At 41.1% G+C, this 17,344-nt stretch overlaps 1 protein-coding gene across 3 annotated transcripts in view; it reads right to left on the bottom strand.

The window, feature by feature from the left end:
- Window positions 1-5,464: 5,464 nt before the first annotated feature.
- Window positions 5,465-17,344, bottom strand: part of ACACA (acetyl-CoA carboxylase alpha) — a 355,968-nt gene continuing 344,088 nt past the window's right edge. For all 3 annotated transcript variants that reach the window (XM_085879260.1, XM_085879257.1, XM_085879259.1), the window contains one exon: window positions 5,465-7,119. In XM_085879260.1, coding sequence (XP_085735386.1) covers window positions 6,993-7,119 — 127 coding nt within the window. In that variant the 3' untranslated portion in view covers window positions 5,465-6,992. The remainder of the gene's footprint in view (window positions 7,120-17,344) is intronic.

The following is a 17,344-nucleotide window of genomic DNA, read 5'->3' on the forward strand; positions in this document are numbered from 1 at the left end:
GTTTACCGGAGGAGAAATTGGGGTGGGGCTGGTTTTGTTGCTCCTTTAGTGGCGTTGTGGTGTGGATGGCGTGGTTGTTGAGCTGGCGTGGTTGTTGAGATGGCGTGGTTGTTCCAAAATAACGACAGGTAAAGAAAAATGGCTAACTCAAAGCGTCGCAGCCCTGATGAATCACACATATTCCCTCACAACAACGGGTGTGGACTAACTACACATGAACTTATCGATATATCTAACCTGAGGACCTTTCTGGTGTATTGCAAATTTCCACAGCCGTAACAATATTATAGGTTGCTTTACTCCAACATTGTCAAATTGAGGTTCTCGATGAATAGAAACATAATAGATTAGCCATTAAGACTTGCACCTTCTCTACCGAAGTAAATAGTTCATATTTTGCAGTTGAATGTCAATGAAAGGTCACTCATTCCTTGACTTCCACAATAACAGGTATTTATTTAAACGAACTCTGGTGCTCTGCATGGTCAGATTCAATGCTGTCAAAGCAGTCTCATGGCAAGGATCACATCGGTGGTTTGCCTTGGTCTTTCCAGAAATTTGTAGTTTGTACATGGTGCCGACAATAACTTACCTAATCTTCATGGAGGACACTGTGGGATCTTTAACGTCCACCAAACAATGCCATCAGATGGACGTCCAGTTTAACGTCCATTCAAGGGACGGCACACACATTGATGAATCGCCCTGCCTGCGAAACACCGAGAAGAGTTTGTCGGGTCAGGATTCGAACCCAGGCTAGACAACTTCGAAGTGTATGTGTGTGTGTGTGTGTGTGTTTTTGTGTGTGTGTGTACTTCTAGGGTATCCCACCAGCCAACAAGTGTTTACCTTGCAAAATGCAACATCAAATTGGAGTGAGGTCGATGGCACACCATCGCAAATCCCCACGCTTCCCACTTAAAGCAAAGTTGAAAGATGGAAAAAAAAATTCCACCAAGAATCACCCAATATCAAATTTTGAAATAATTTTTTGTTCCTGTTTTGACCCCTGTGACCCTAAGTCCCCAGCCCCTGGGGCATGAATCAGGGGTGAAATCCCCAAAAAACATCAATACATATTTCATGCATCTCCCAATGTTGATTGCATATGCAAAATTTTGTTTTAAAATGTGCCCATAATTGCATTTTTCGGTATTTCGCCATTTTACGCCACCCCAGGGCCGGGGGCAAAAATGATACTGCTCTTGAACCTTCTTGCCATGTGGTGATCATAACTACCAAGTTTGGTGAATTTCTGCCCAACCGTTTAGGAAGAGATAGCATTAATGGACGGACAGGCAGATGGAGCATATTACAATGTTCCCAATTTTTTTTTCAAAAAGCATGGGGATAACCAGAGTCCAATATAAAGCTCATCTGCAATGAAACCTTTTAATTCTCTCACCATCTTCCAAAACCTGGTGGCAGCCGGTCAAGTCTGTCTCCAGTCGACATTCCCCTTCTGTACATTTACTCCCAATGGATAGTCATGTTGGACGCTGCTCAGGAAAAAAGCTCAATATTCTAATATTCTCAAATTATGACTGTTTAGTCCTTGAAAAATCAGAACTGCTCACAGCCTCCAAGTCCTTTATGCATCGCAAAATGAAGTACTGCTGTCCCCTATGGGCTGGGACACCAGCATTACAACAGCCTCTCCTGAATTCTGTGGAATATAAGGGTCAGGTCAGGTCAGGTATGGGATCATGCGCCAGAGCAGCGCATCATTTATCAAATACAAATCAGCACGTCGAATATAGAGCTCTCAACATTATTGGCATTTCCCGTGATAAGGCCGAAGCACAAGGCCTGTCGCTCTCACATTGCGGAGAGGTCAGTCATCGTGCATCCTTAGTTGCAATCCTTTCTATTCTCATTAACCCGATTAATCTTGTGTTATCTACATTGTTCATTGTAAGGTGTTAGAAAATTACATCCCATACACCCACAGCAATGAAACAGGGTTACAAGTTTTTCAGATATAAACGCCTCTCCGAAATTATAAAAATTATGTCTTTACTTAAAAGGCCGAGGTCCCAAATCCATCACTTCCCAGACCCACCCGTTCCCCCGGAGCAGACTGCTCTGTGCATAGTGTGGACTTCTTTTGAAGTTGAGAAGTTCCGAGTCAAGCTTGACACCTTCTCTGCAACTAGTCCCAATGGCATTGGCACTGTAAACCTCAAGAGCTGTGCTTCATCAATCATAATTACAAGAATGGTTACAAGTCTAAACGTATGCAACTACAGGTCGGTAAGCCTTCTCCCCCATCATATGTAAAGTGCTCCAATCTATCATTTCTGCAGACATTACGCATTATGTATTCAGCGATTCTTTAATCTCTAATCATCAGTGTGGCTTCAGCCCCTGCTGTTATACCATAGACGTGCTGATTATTTTAACCAAACACAACTGGATGGATGCATTCAATCTCAAACGAGAGATCAGGACCATATCTCTGCACATATCTTGAGCTGTTGATACTGCCTGGCACCCATTCTTACTTTCCAAGCTGTCTGCTCATTGTATTCCATGGCCCCTACATCAATAGCATCACATATCTTGCGTGAGCGGAAACAGCCGGGGACTTTGATGGTGTTCTGTCTCACGATCTCCTTCTTGAGGCTGGTGTCCTGAAAGGTACATTTTAGGATAGGCCTTCTTGGATCTACATCAAAGACCTCTCAATTCCCCTGGATAATCCTCTGCACATATTTGCGAACCACTCAACCCTTTGCAGAACAGTACACTATGCTTCAGACAGAAAGGCTGCTGCAGCATGCACATCTACTGATCTGGAAAAAATAAGTTGTTGGTCAAATAACTGGAATATGCCTTTCAATGCAGGAAAATCACATGCTCGCACTATTAGACAGGTCACAGCCAAGAAAAAACAACAACATTTTTTCCTTCCAAGGTTTTCTCAGTGGTTCCATCATCCTTAGCCTCTGCTCCTTCAATTTAGCTGAGGGGCCACCCTGGATTTTTCCTCAAATCCAATATGGCAGCCAAATTCAAAATGGCCACCGATACCTGTTGAATGTCATATTTTAATGTTCGGAAATCTATTTTCTAACAATAAAATACAAATTTTTCTGGTCGCATGTTGGGGATATGTATCATAAGTTGATTTTGGAATGATTTGCATTTGGTTTCAAATCCAAAATGGCCACCCAACTCTACTGAATTTCATGTTGCATATTTTTTGGCCTGGAAAATCTATTTTTGCTGATGAAATTTGACTTTTTCTGGTCGCATGGTAGAACTTATCAAATCACTTAACTTTAGAGTCATTTGGAGTCGACAAAAATGCAACATGGCCACCAAAATCCAAAATGGCCACCAACACCCATTGAATCTCATTTTTTGCTCCAAAAGAATTTTTCAAAACAACAGAATGCTCTTTGTTTCTAGTCACATGTTGGTCACTTAATTTGATTGCCAATTATGGTTTGAAGTTAATGCATTTGAACAAAAGATGCAAATCGAACTTTCATCGATTATGACTCATTTCCTTTCAATCAAAGTTGCTGTCAAGGTTTGACTTCAGTCCCAGCTGATGGCCACATTGTGTAACATCAGACCAAAGGCTTTGTACAGAGAAAAATAAATCCACTTGATTTTTATTTTTTGTAGTTTTACAATGTCTGTATCCAGGTATTTTTCTATCTCCATCAGATGGGACGTTATCAGGAGAGAGGCTTGGTGAGAGCGCTTAACGCTTGCACCCCTAATCATGTGAAAGTAGAAAGACAGTAGAAAGAGACCACTTTCGAAAAATTTAAGCAAATTGTAAAAAAAAAATCGCAAAATGAGGTAATAGGTAAGGGTTTATCACAAAGCCTTCTGAGTAATGCCACAAATATGATATAATTTTAACATTCTTGCAAGAACAGATTAATGGGATGCATACGGAGGGTGAAGAGATGATGTTGGGGTTGGATGACAACCAATGGCACCCCTAATCATGTGAATGTAATTTCACGGCCTCAACAGCAATATGGAAGACAAGACCTTTGGGTACGTCGTAGTATCAGAGCAACCAAATTTTAAAGTGTAAATCAGCTTCTTCTGCAAAAAAATTTGCATGATAGAGTAACAAATGTTTTACAAACCCCACAAAGCATGAGCCAACAAGATGACCTGAGCTCCCCCCTTCCCCACCCTCCACCGACCACACCAAGCATTAGCCACCAAGAGGATCTAAACTCCCCCTCCACCTTTTACCTGATGGAAAAAAGATGACAACTTCGTTTGGTGAAGATAGCCCCTAAACCCAAATCTTCCGTTCAAGAAAATTATGCTCCCTGCCACAGCATCTCCCGCTTGGTCTGCTCTTAGCACGCGAGTCTCACTCGCGGGGTTAATAAAGGCGGCCGAGTGTCCACACTGATCAACAAAGGCATTCAATTAACCTGCCACGATCTCCATTTAACTGCGCCGCTTGTCACGGCTGACATTCAATTAATGCCCCGTTAGCAGTTACCGCGAGGCGTCCGCTAAAAGATGAACGTCTGATATTAAACAGGGCCAGCAGTGGCAGCCAGCATGTGACTAACAACAGCACCTTGCAGCGAGCAAAGAAAGACCAGGCATAAGGTTTTGAGTGCAGTCATCTCAGCATCAAGGTTATGTAGGATATGTACACCAGGTGTTCATACACCCTTGCTGTGAGCTTTCTTTTTCCTTCGTGTTCATAAGTTGATTACTTCTTAAATTTCCTAATATTACCTTGGCATTCTCTGGAAGTCTGATCGAAATCATTTTTCCTGAGACTTCATCACACGTTGCACAAATTCATTTGGCATTGCCAGAGCAGCCCACAACCACCTCAACTTCATGGCGGACTTTGTCAGACAACCCCGGGCTTGAATTCTGTTTTGCATCAATAGTTAAATGTAGAAGCAAAATGTTCACGAGAACAATGATCAGAAACTATGCAAATCTGGTGTCCATATTCAGAGCAACAGGACATGGCTCGACTCAATCTAATCGCTTCGGTTCAATGGAGGTAGTGCGCTCTGACCAACCCTCTTTCTCCAGATAACGTGGCATCGTTGTGCCACTTTCTGAAAAAAATGCTCAACAATGATCGTGATCAAGTCACATGACCACACATATAACACTTATTTTGCATGAAAAGTGAATTCGGTCCACCATTACACATTGTATAAAAGTCGCTGAACATTGTTAGAGCAGGACTTCAGAAAACACCGATGATTCAGAAAATATCTTGAGCAAGTCACTTATGATGTCTGCCATTTTCAAAAGTGCTTTCTGTTCATTGATAACTGTGCAGAAATAATGCTGGATGGTCATATTGCAAGGCAGCGAGAAAGAACAATTTGAAACGGTAAAGAACGGGGGTGGGAGGGATGGAAGAAGCGAGATTACGACCTCAGTTACCACACTCGTGCAAATCTCTGTATGGTCAGACCTCATTTGGTCAAAACACAACATCAACTCGATATACTCGGTCTTTTATTCAGCCGACGCTTTGCATTTAGTACACATGGCACAACTTGCAGGTTTTTCCATTTTCTACCCCAACTTTGCAATGAGCACAGAAAAGCAATTTGGGAACGTGTCACGAGAGGTTATAGCAAGGGCTATCCGCCGACGGCTTGTCAAGATGATGGTTAGGAGTGGCCTTGAGGCGCATCCTCAATCAGGAGGGTTAACTCGTCTCACAAAACTCTGCGTCATTTTTACTACCAAGATAACTTGCTCACTGTTGCTGGAAATCAAGCTTCATATTGCAGAATTATTAAATAAACAAACAAGACCATTTGGGAATAAAAAGGAAATAATCAACAGTATTAAACGAAGGTCAATCATATCTTGCCCTGTTGCTATTTTTTTTATTTTACTGTCGACAAATTAACAACACATACTCATCAAACATTTGGGGAAAATTTTGTGAAATGGGACATGGGGTGATTGGAACTGGCAGATATTCTTGGCCAATGATATTAAGTGCCAATGTGTTGCCACTTAATATCATTGGCCAAGAATAGCTGCGAGAGGGGGTGTCCCAGCGCATCCGTTTCCCTTACATTCCTCAATCATAACAACACAGTGCATGTTCTACTTTTCTTGAAATGCTTGGTTTTATAGAAACAAGTTAAAACATTGCAACGTGCCCTGCACATTTGAAATTAACCCTTGCATATCCTAGGCATCCCGTTGTGCAGTTAAAACCAGCAGCAGCCTCTTCGTTTGTGCCTTTGGTAGCAGTAGATACAATTAAGAAAATTAAAAAAAAAATTGCAATTGAAGTCTGGGAAGCAAGGGAAGACGTCACATGACTGTTAATATAAGCTCATGCCTGGAAGTTTCAATATGGTGGATATATTTGTGCTGATATGGTGAGAAGGCCTCGGTATGGCATGGGGATCAAGCCGGTGTCATCAAGTTGAGATAGACAATTTCCAGTCCCCCCAGTAGTGCCAAGGCCTGCCTTGTATACTCTTTGTCTGCCTTTTTGACAGCTGCACAACATTTCAGTTGTCCTACTAAACTTTCATCAGCAATTCTAAGTTTAAGCAGCACGAATGATGCCCAACAGCATCAATTACACCATACCCTGTATATCTAAGCAAATTAAACAGTTTATCTCACTGACCTTGATTAAATTAATGTTTTCATATAACACATCTTTCTTTTGTTACAGCAATGATTGTAAAATAGTATGGATGTTGCTGCAGTGTTTAAAACAAAACAGTTATTGTGAGTGCAATGTACAAAATACAGGTTTTTAAATGCACAAGCTATGGTAAATTCAACAACAACCAGCTGTCAAACTTGACTGGTAGGCATCCTTTTGAAGGACAACTGCTGTGCTATTAATGTTCCTCACATCTAGACAAAAAAAAGAAGAAAAAAAAAAAAACAGACGCCATAGGAGCACAGAGGCCTTCAATCTGATGACCCAAAGGCCTCAATTTTGCAATTGAGAACTTTGTGGGCTCAAGGGGCTAGGAAGGTCGAGGTCAGGGACTAGGGGGTGACTCCATTGTGGCAAGGATCCGTTCAACGTCAGTACGTTGCGCAGGGGAGATGTGCTGGGTCATGTGCACGATGCAATCCACGGAAACCTCTGGGTTTGCTTGCACCAAGCTGTTGAAAAAACATCGGCGGGGTTACCGAGAGACAATGGCTGCTGAGATATTGTATGACAAACACCTCACCACCCCTCCCCTCCCTCTGGCATATTCCCCTCCCCACGATTAAAAACTCAGGATTTAGTTGCCTGTCAATCTCACTAACAAAAAAATGTTGTGCAACCGTTATTTTTCCATGTTCGTTCGGTTGTAGAAACTTGAGAAAATACACTTACGTTCATACATGTTGGTCCAACGGTAAAAACAATTCTAAACTGCACTTGAAAATGACCTTGCTTCCACCAGAGCAAAGTGACAAGCACAACTAGAAAATAGAATTTCACGCGAATACATCAATGGATGGGGCCTTCACCCGCATTAGATGTCAACCCACTGCTATGTTTGATCTCCATGAAAGGTCACATGAAAAATTAAAGGCCGAGAGGGGGGGAGAGAAAGAGAGGAAGAGACGGAGAGAGAGGGAGGGAGAGGGAGAGAGAGGGAGAGAGAGGGAGAGAGAGGGAGAGAGAGAGGGAGAGAGAGGGAGAGAGAGGGAGAGAGAGGGAGAGAGAGGGAGAGAGAGGGAGAGAGAGGGAGAGAGAGGGAGAGAGAGGGAGAGAGAGGGAGAGAGGGAGAGAGGGAGAGAGAGAGGGAGAGAGGGAAAGAGGGAAAGAGGGAAAGAGGGAGAGAGAGGAAGAGAGAGGGAGAGAGAGGGAGAGAGAGGGAGAGAGGAAGAGAGAGGGAGAGAGAGGGAGAGAGAGAGAGAGGGAGAGAGAGGGAGAGAGAGGGAGAGAGAGGGAGAGAGAGAGGGAGAGAGAGAGAGAGAGGGAGAGAGAAAGGGGGAGAGAGGGAGAGAGAAGGAGAGAGGGAGAGAGGGAGAGAGAAAACATCAGATACTTCGAACTCGAATTATGATTGGCAAAATTATTCACTAAGGGCACATAACCTTTGACGTATTAAACCCAAGTATTGAATCACTTCACCTTTGTATAGCAGTCCATACTTTTCCAAGTTTGGTTGAAATTCCTTCTGTGATTCACAAGTTCTTTTGGTAACAATGGATTTAAAATTAAAGGTAACATGACCATAGATCTTTGACCTTTTGAAACCCCAAATCTAAATCGTTCATACTTTTCCAAAGTTTGGTCAAAATCCCTTCAGTGGTTCACAAGTTATTGCGGTAACAAAAATGTGCTTCGCATGCACAGCCGGAAAGACAATCCAAAAACATAAAGATGTTCTCAAAGTCAAAAGATTGAGAAAGCCAAGCAGTTTACATCAAACATAAGGTTGGTTCTTTGATAACGAAATGCAAAAAGTTTGTCGCAATGAGATGAGGCAGCACTTAGTGCGGTGGCAGACTTACTGTAAGTGATCATGGACAAACAGGTTTCTCCCAAGTTCATCAACAAGGTCAAGCAAATGGGCATCAGAGAAAACTGCTGCACCCACTTTGGTTCTCACATCCAGACGTTCTCTAACACCCCACTTTGACCATCAACAAAGCAGCGTGACACAAACGCACCCATTTTGACAGTAAACCGATTTGAAGTCGAGGAAAGTTTCAATGAACTTGACTGAATGAAATTTCAATTAACTGAAAGATAACTGCTGTCAATAGTTATTTTGTAAAAGATTATGTGTGTGTGGTATAAGGCTCAATTTGTATATTTTTACAGCTTTGGTTAAGTTTTTCTGATGCTTTTGCTCTGTCCTTGCTATATCAGTGATGCTATAGAATGGAACGACACAATTCGCGACTTTCAAAATGACGTATTCGCCAGAGAATGCTCAGAGCACACGTGGGGCGGTGCAAGGCCCGTGTGGATGGACATGTGCTATAGAAACCCCGATGAATCACGACCAGTGAATGGACTGTGTATCTGGATTAGGTGCTTCTGAACAACGTTGGGAAGGACATATCTGAATCTTGTGAATGTACAGGACAAGTATATTTATTAATAATGTTGGGGTATGCGGTGGGGGGTTTGGGGGGGCAGCTATGTGAGCTGTTATAAATATATTGTTTGTTTCGTTATGGGGCCAAAAGAGAAATTATACTCGATTTTTGCATCAATTGGTAAAAGTTGAAGCGTCCATCTGTGTGTGTGCGTGCAAGCGTGCATGTATGCCTTTGTGTTTGGGTGTGTCTTCCTAAGAAGTTATTCTATGGTCCAGTTGCAGGTGAAATAATTAGGACCATGAGAGCAACCACACACAACACTGAACTTATCAATAGATAAAAACAACTAATCAGATGTATGCGAACACAGGGACCAACAGTTTGCAGATTAAAACAACTTTTCTTTAAGATCATAAAACGACACCAAATAGAATTCGTGAAATACAATCCGAATCGTAAAAATATTATTAACGAGATATTTATATAAACACGTGATTAAAAAATGTACATAGAAACTAATTAAACCCATTTCAGTGGTTGCTCGGAGACAAGAAAGCAGGTAAAAAAAAAACAAAAGTTTATAAATAAGCGTTTGAATATTTGAACAACAGTTTGATCCAGAGGTGAGTGGGATGGTCGTGTTTGTTGGTGGATATGCAATATTTAAGGTAAGATGTGTATGATTCAATGTGTTATCATATAATATAATGTGTGTTGGGAGTTGTAACTGTGTGATAATACATTAAATCCTCCAGTGAGTAGAGTCTAATTGGTGATGTTGCATTGATGGGTTGACTGCCTGGATGCAACTGAGGTTGTAGATCTACTGATGTAGGTAATTAATCTACTGATGTGGATCTGTGACCAAGGTTGTGGATCCACTGTTTGGAGAGGTTCTGGGCTGAAAGGATCGAAACCTCGAGGACGAACGGTGCCCAGCTGATGATCCAGGCGGCCGGGAAGCCATTCAATTGCTTACAGATTGAGGTTCTTACTTTAAGTAAGGGAACTATGTTTTGAGGTTTACATCATTTACAGCAATTCTTTAAATTATATTATATTTCAGGAATAGCCAATACTGTAGAGGTGTGTGTGTGTGTGTGTGTGTGTGTGTGTGTGTGTGTGTGTGTGTGTGTGTGTGTGTGTGTGTGTGTGTGTGTGTGTGTGTGTGTGTTATATACATTGCTGCTGGCTTGTACTAACAGTAAGTGTTACAAACCTGACACCTCTCTTCCACGGATATTTCTCTGTATTCCTAGAGTTCTGTGAGTTCGATTTGCATTCAGGAACAGAATAATTAGGTTAACCATTCTGGAATTGCCACTCTGTTGTGTTCTGTTGTTACATTGACGATGTTCTTACATTGTTGTGGTGATCACAAGTTTCGTGCTCGCAACGGCAGGTTAAAAGTGCCTGACGAGCAGAATTGAATTACTAAAAGCAAAGACACAGCCCATGTGTAAAAAAAAGGCATTCATACGTCATTTCGAAAGTCAAGTATTGGTAACGTACAGTTACACAGTTAACAAAGCACAGCAAAAGATCATTGAGCCCATTTTGCATGGACACAGTAAACTAAAAGCTTGATGTTATGATGTTAAGAAGTGCTCTCTCACATGTATGGCATGTGGTGGTGATGGTAGGAGGGGGTGGGGGGCATGTGTAAACATACGGATAGAAGGAAGATTATTTGGGGAGAGGGAGGGGGAGTGCAGTTGGGAGGGGTTTCAATTATTGCAAACATGAATGAAAACATCTCAATATCCAGCCAGCACAACGTAAGGCACTGACACTTTCCGTACATTGATGACTCGGCTTGAAATATCTCTGCCTCACTTCTCACTCCTCTTCCCACTCTCTAGTTCTGCCCCATAATCCTATTGTTGTCCATCTTGGTTTAAAAAAAAAAAAAAACCTTCTTACATCTATTTCCTGCATCTTCCTGTCCTTCATCATCTTAAACATTTATGATATGCCCTCGTCATCAACTCCTTTCCAATGTATGTAAAAAGCCACTCAGCCACTCCTCATACCCGAGCCAATATAGCCCTGGAATTAATCTGGTAGCTCTAGCGCAAGTCCCTTCGATAGCAGCGATGTCCTTCCTTAAATACAGCAACCAAAACTATCTGCAATAATCGAGGTGAGGCCTCATTAAATTCCTGTAAATGTTAAAACCACCTCCTTCGAACGATAAACTGGGTCAAGTTAAAACCACCTCTTTCAAACTATAAACCATCACCTTGTCAATGCAACATAAATTGTTCTTTTTCCTTTTCCTATAATACTGCTTGGCATCACACCGTCTGCTAAAAGGGGAACCCAAGTGCAATTTTTATTATTATTATTTTTTTTTACTGAAAGCCATTGAGAATCATTAATCACGGGCTCATTTTGAAGGGACAAAAAAAATTGGAATTTTTTTGCCAATCACGAAGTGTCGAAAAAAGCCCCAGATTGTCGATTTTCGATTTCACAAGTGATGTCACGTCTTGAAGTCATATTGATCCGAACGGTGGTTTTACATGGAGAAACGGTGCATGTCGAGCTTGTCCCATTGAAACCAAGGAAATGCTGAATTCTCCTGATTGACTGTTTTTGTAAACAGCATCCAAGTAATTGTTTTTGTATTATTTCGAATAATCCATTGGCATAATGGTTGGGAGAGGTTTAGTAGATTTTGATGAAGATCCGTGTCCGGTTCTGGACACGAGAATTTTTAAACCGATTGTTCACCATTGAGTGACGGGGCTAAAAACAATATGTAACATGATATCTCAAAAAGTTAGGGACGGATTAGGACGAAACTTGGTGGACAGGTTGGGAGCGTGACAAGGAAGAATCGGTTCGGTTTTGTTGAATATCCGAATACGGTTCTGGATACAAAATTAAAAACAAAATTATTTCAAAGAGGAACCCAAACACAATTTTTTTTTTCTTCCTGAAAACCATTGAGAATCATTAATCGCGGTCTAATTTGAAGAGGAAAAAAATTTTGAATTTTTTTTTTTAACCAATCACAAAGTGTCGACAAAAGCCCGAGAGTATTGGTTTTTTTATTTTGCCAGTGACGTCACTCCCTGAAGCCATATTTATCCAAACGGCGGTTCCACATCGAGAAACGGTACTTATCGAGCTCAGATTCAGATACTCATTCCACCATCATTTGTGACTGACGGTTCTCAGAATGTTGAAAGTGATTCGTGGTTTGAAGAAACTATTGGAGACAAAATTAGTGAGGGAAACCACTTGGGGGGGAATTGTGGAGCCGAATCGCTTCGAGCCTTGTGTGAGCGATTCAGAGGAAGAAGGCGGAAGTGTTAGTAAAGATCGGTCAGATATACCCATCATAGCGCAACAGCACGACAGCACAAGCATCATCGCGTGACACCCAGGCAGACTCAGACACCATGGACAGAATGGGTGAAAAATGCTTTGTCCCACCACCGCAGGCTGACCAGGTGTCTTGTATGTTACGAGATCGTCCCGTTTCATATGTTTCCTCGACACCATATCCCACCTCATGTCCATGAGGTGTCAATGTACCTCCCCAGTGAATGGGGAATTGTGGAGGGGGGAGGAAGGATGACGTGGCAAGGGGGTGTGGGGTGGTGGTGGGTATTGTGGGTTGATTATGGTGGAAGAGAGTTGTGGGATGGTGGTGGGTATTGTGGAGGGGGGTGTGGGATAGTGGTGCATATTGTGGGTTGATTATGGTGGAGGGGAGTGCTGGTGGGTATTGTGGAGGGGGGGAGGGATGGGGGGGGATATTGCTGTAGGGGGTGTAGGATGGTGGTGGGTATTGTGGGTTGATTATGGTGGAAGAGAGTTGTGGGATGGTGGTGGGTATTGTGGAGGGGTGTGGGATAGTGGTGCATGTGGTGGGTTGATTGTGGTGGGGGGGGGTGGGGGGGGGTATTGTGGGGGGGGGGAGGGATGGGGGTGGATATTGCTGTAGGGGGTGTAGGATGGTGGTGGGTATTGTGGGCATGATGGTTGATGGTGGATTGTGAGGGGATGGTAAAGCAGTGGAGGGAAGGGGGTGGGGGTGTGAGGGTGACCCTGAGAGTTTTAGCTCCTAGGTCAAATCCTCTCGGAGGAGTAGATGATACATACATACTTTCTCTCCACTATAAATAGACGGTGGATCATTTGATTTGTAGGAACTTGTGTTGAGAATAGATAATTATTTTCAGGTGCTCTTGTGGTACCTGCCAGGCAATGCAAGAGGTGTTTGATTCACCGCTCAAATCGTCCATGTGCATGTTCTGGTACCTGGGTAGAGATGGTGTTACAGTTTCGAGCGACGGCCGTTTCTTCCACTTAATCATGGATACGGCATTTTTTTCTCAATCGTGGTGGATAACCACAAGATCTAGTCATCCTTGTTGTTTCATAACAGAGCAATGTAAAATTTTCCGAGCATAAAAGCAAACGTTGTCTCGGCCCGATCCAGACTCGGGTATTTCGGACAAACCTCATCTAATTTCTGGCAAACTTAGGGTCTTTTGACCATTGGTGTGGCATGAAACCATCTCAGTTTGTATTACAATACAAGGACACATCGACTCGGCATATTTGTGGAAAATCGAAAATGATTCCTCGTTTGAGTTAAATCATACCGCAATGTAACCCGTATACAGTTCGGATCTGGTATTCTACTTTCGCATGTGACATCACAGCTCATCTGAAGAAGAATAATATTTAGACTATTAATCGCAAATTTACCTACTTTGTAATTCGGAAATCAGAAAAAGACACATCATATCTATTCTGTAGGGTATTAAGGGATAGATGAGCGATGAGGTGGTCTGAGTGTTTGGGTTCCCCTTCAAGACCCTACAATCCCTATATCCACAATTTGAAGTAAAATGATCTCACAAGTGATGCGAGACAAAAAAAAAACAACACGATCTCATAACATAATATATTTTCATTATAAAATAAAGTTAGACATCCGCAGACCAAAAATCTCAAGCGACATTAAAGGGTTAAAAAAAAAAAACACGAAAAAAAAGTGAAATTATAATAAAAAATCTTTTTGTTCCACGTGCAACAGCTATGGACGAAGTTTTGTAAGCCCAGCAGGAGGTGGGATTCTTTAATTGAAGAAGCGTCTTAATATTCCAACATAAACATTCAGAGTGGACTATTATGAGTGTTGACATCAGCAGGAATGACACACGTGCCATTACTATGGAAGCGCTCTGCGCATCCTTGCAAAATAAGCATTTGGTGTCTCTCCTCAACAGTCAGCATGACCGAGTCGTAAAAATCCAAATCGGATAGTAGGTCTCGCTGTACTTTGTTTAAGCACCTCAATCTTTGGTTCAGTATTGCTTAAAAGGTCATAGACTATACTGTCTCTTATAATGTCATAGACTATACTGTCTCTTATAATGTCATAGACTATACTGTCTCTTATAATGTCATAGACTATACTGTCTCTTATAATGTCATAGACTACACTGTCTCTTATAATGTCATAGACTATACTGTCTCTTATAATGTCATAGACTACACTGTCTCTTATAATGTCATAGACTATACTGTCTCTTATAATGTCATAGACTATACTGTCTTTTATAATGTCATAGACTACACTGTCTCTTATAATGTCATAGACTATACTGTCTCTTAAAATGTCATAGACTATACTGTCTCTTATAATGTCATAGACTATACTGTCTCTTATAATGTCATAGACTATACTGTCTCTTATAATGTCATAGACTATACTGTCTCTTATAATGTCATAGACTATACTGTCTCTTATAATGTCATAGACTATACTGTCTCTTATAATGTCATAGACTATACTGTCTCTTATAATGTCATAGACTATACTGTCTCTTATAATGTCATAGACTATACTGTCTCTTATAATGTCATATACTATACTGTTTCTTATAATGTCATGGACTATACTGTCTCTTATAATGTCATAGACTATACTGTCTATTATAATGTCATAGACTATACTGTCTCTTATAATGTCATGGACTATACTGTCTCTTATAATGTCATAGACTATACTGTCTCTTATAATGTCATAGACTATACTGTCTCTTATAATGTCATAGACTATACTGTCTCTTATAATGTCATAGACTATACTGTCTCTTATAATGTCATAGACTATACTGTCTCTTATAATGTCATATACTATTCTGTCTCTTATAATGTCATGGACTATACTGTCTCTTATAATGTCATAGACTATACTGTCTATTATAATGTCATAGACTATACTGTCTATTATAATGTCATAGACTATACTGTCTCTTATAATGTCATGGACTATACTGTCTCTTATAATGTCATAGACTATACTGTCTCTTATAATGTCATAGACTTTTCTGTCTCTTATAATGTCATAGACTATACTGCCTATTATAATGTCATAGACTATACTGTCTCTTATAATGTCATGGACTATACTGTCTCTTATAATGTCATAGACTATACTGTCTCTTATAATGTCATAGACTATACTGTCTCTTATAATGTCATGGACTATACTGTCTCTTATAATGTCATAGACTCTATTGTCTCTTATAATGTCATAGACTATACTGTCTCTTATGATGTCATAGACTATACTGTCTCTTATAATGTCATAGACTATACTGTCTCTTATAATGTCATGGACTATACTGTCTCTTATAATGTCATAGACTATACTGTCTCTTATAATGTCATAGACTTTTCTGTCTCTTATAATGTCATAGACTATACTGCCTATTATAATGTCATAGACTATACTGTCTCTTATAATGTCATGGACTATACTGTCTCTTATAATGTCATAGACTATACTGTCTCTTATGATGTCATAGACTATACTGTCTCTTATAATGTCATAGACTATACTGTCATTTATAATGTCATAGACTATACTGTCTCTTATAATGTCATGGACTATACTGTCTCTTATAATGTCATAGACTCTATTGTCTCTTATAATGTCATAGACTATATTGTCTCTTATAATGTCATAGACTCTATTGTCTCTTATAATGTCATAGACTATACTGTCTCTTATAATGTCATGGACTATACTGTCTCTTATAATGTCATAGACTCTATTGTCTCTTATAATGTCATGGACTATACTGTCTCTTATAATGTCATAGACTCTATTGTCTCTTATAATGTCATAGACTATACTGTCTCTTGTAATGTCATAAACTATGCTGTTTCTTACTAAACCAATTTTTTTAATTTTTTTTTGCATTCATGGTTGAAGCTCGTGGAAGAGTGGGAGCAGAATGGAAATGAACAAAATGGAAAGGGGGAAACGCCAACAACAAAGTAGCAGTCAGAGTGGTAGTGAGATCAAGGGGAGGGGGAGAAGGTCACATGGGGGTGAACAAGTTTCACACAAGCTGAAGGAAGCACAGCAAGAAGAGGAGGGGCAAGCAGGAATAAAACAGAAAAGGAACAACAATCAACCGACAACTAACAAATAAAAGGAGGTGAGGGAGAACAATCACAATAACCTGGAAAAGGGGAGTGCTTGGGAACAGGGTCTTTTGGGGGAGAAGAGACCATGGTTTTGGATTGCGGATGATCTGAGGAAGTGGTGAACAGCTGTCTTGAAGCCCCGGAGGGAAGAATGGAACTGAACAGACGAAGGGAGTTGGTTCCACAGACGAGAGAAAAGAGGAACAAATGATGGAAGTGAGCAGTGAGTGTGGATTTTGTGAGTTTTAATAGAGCGCTGAGCGCTGTAGAGCGCTGTATCGATAACAAGAGGGTGGAGCGCTGTATCGATAGAGCGCTGTATCGATAACAAGAGGGTGACTGGCAGATCATTTGCACCCTGCAGAAACGTGGGAGGAACAGAGCCAAGAGGGGGCAGAGGGTGCAAGACCAAAAAAGGAGGTGGTGGAATACAAAGAGGCCACTAAACTCTCTGCGATGTGAAAGTAACAGGCCTAAACGCTCAGCGTTGCCGTGGTAGATCCCAATGATTTTGAGGGCCGTGCTTTCCATGGCATTAAGAAGGGAAAGGTTCGAGGCAGGGGTGCAAGTCAAAGGGGGAGAGCAGTCTTCCATCAAGCACAAACATGTTGTATAAGTTCAAGGTTCAATGAGTTAAGATCAGTGAGATGTTTTCAATTTCACTTTGCTGCAAGTCGAGTTTAGCTTTCATGATTTGCTCTGAAAAGGCTTTGCCTGACACTCCTGTGGATACGTTCATATGATTTTCAGTGACTTCTCTCTTTGATGCAAGATTTTCACCCAACGTTCACAGCTCCACAAAGTTCTGCCATCATTGTTGGCAGTAGGTCAACAAACAATAAGGTCTGTTCCTGTACTATCGCAGAGCATT

The sequence above is a fragment of the Eptatretus burgeri genome, chromosome 4 (genome assembly GCF_056783735.1).
Source record: "Eptatretus burgeri isolate ZD-2024b chromosome 4, Ebu_testis_v1, whole genome shotgun sequence".
NCBI lineage: Eukaryota > Metazoa > Chordata > Myxini > Myxiniformes > Myxinidae > Eptatretus > Eptatretus burgeri.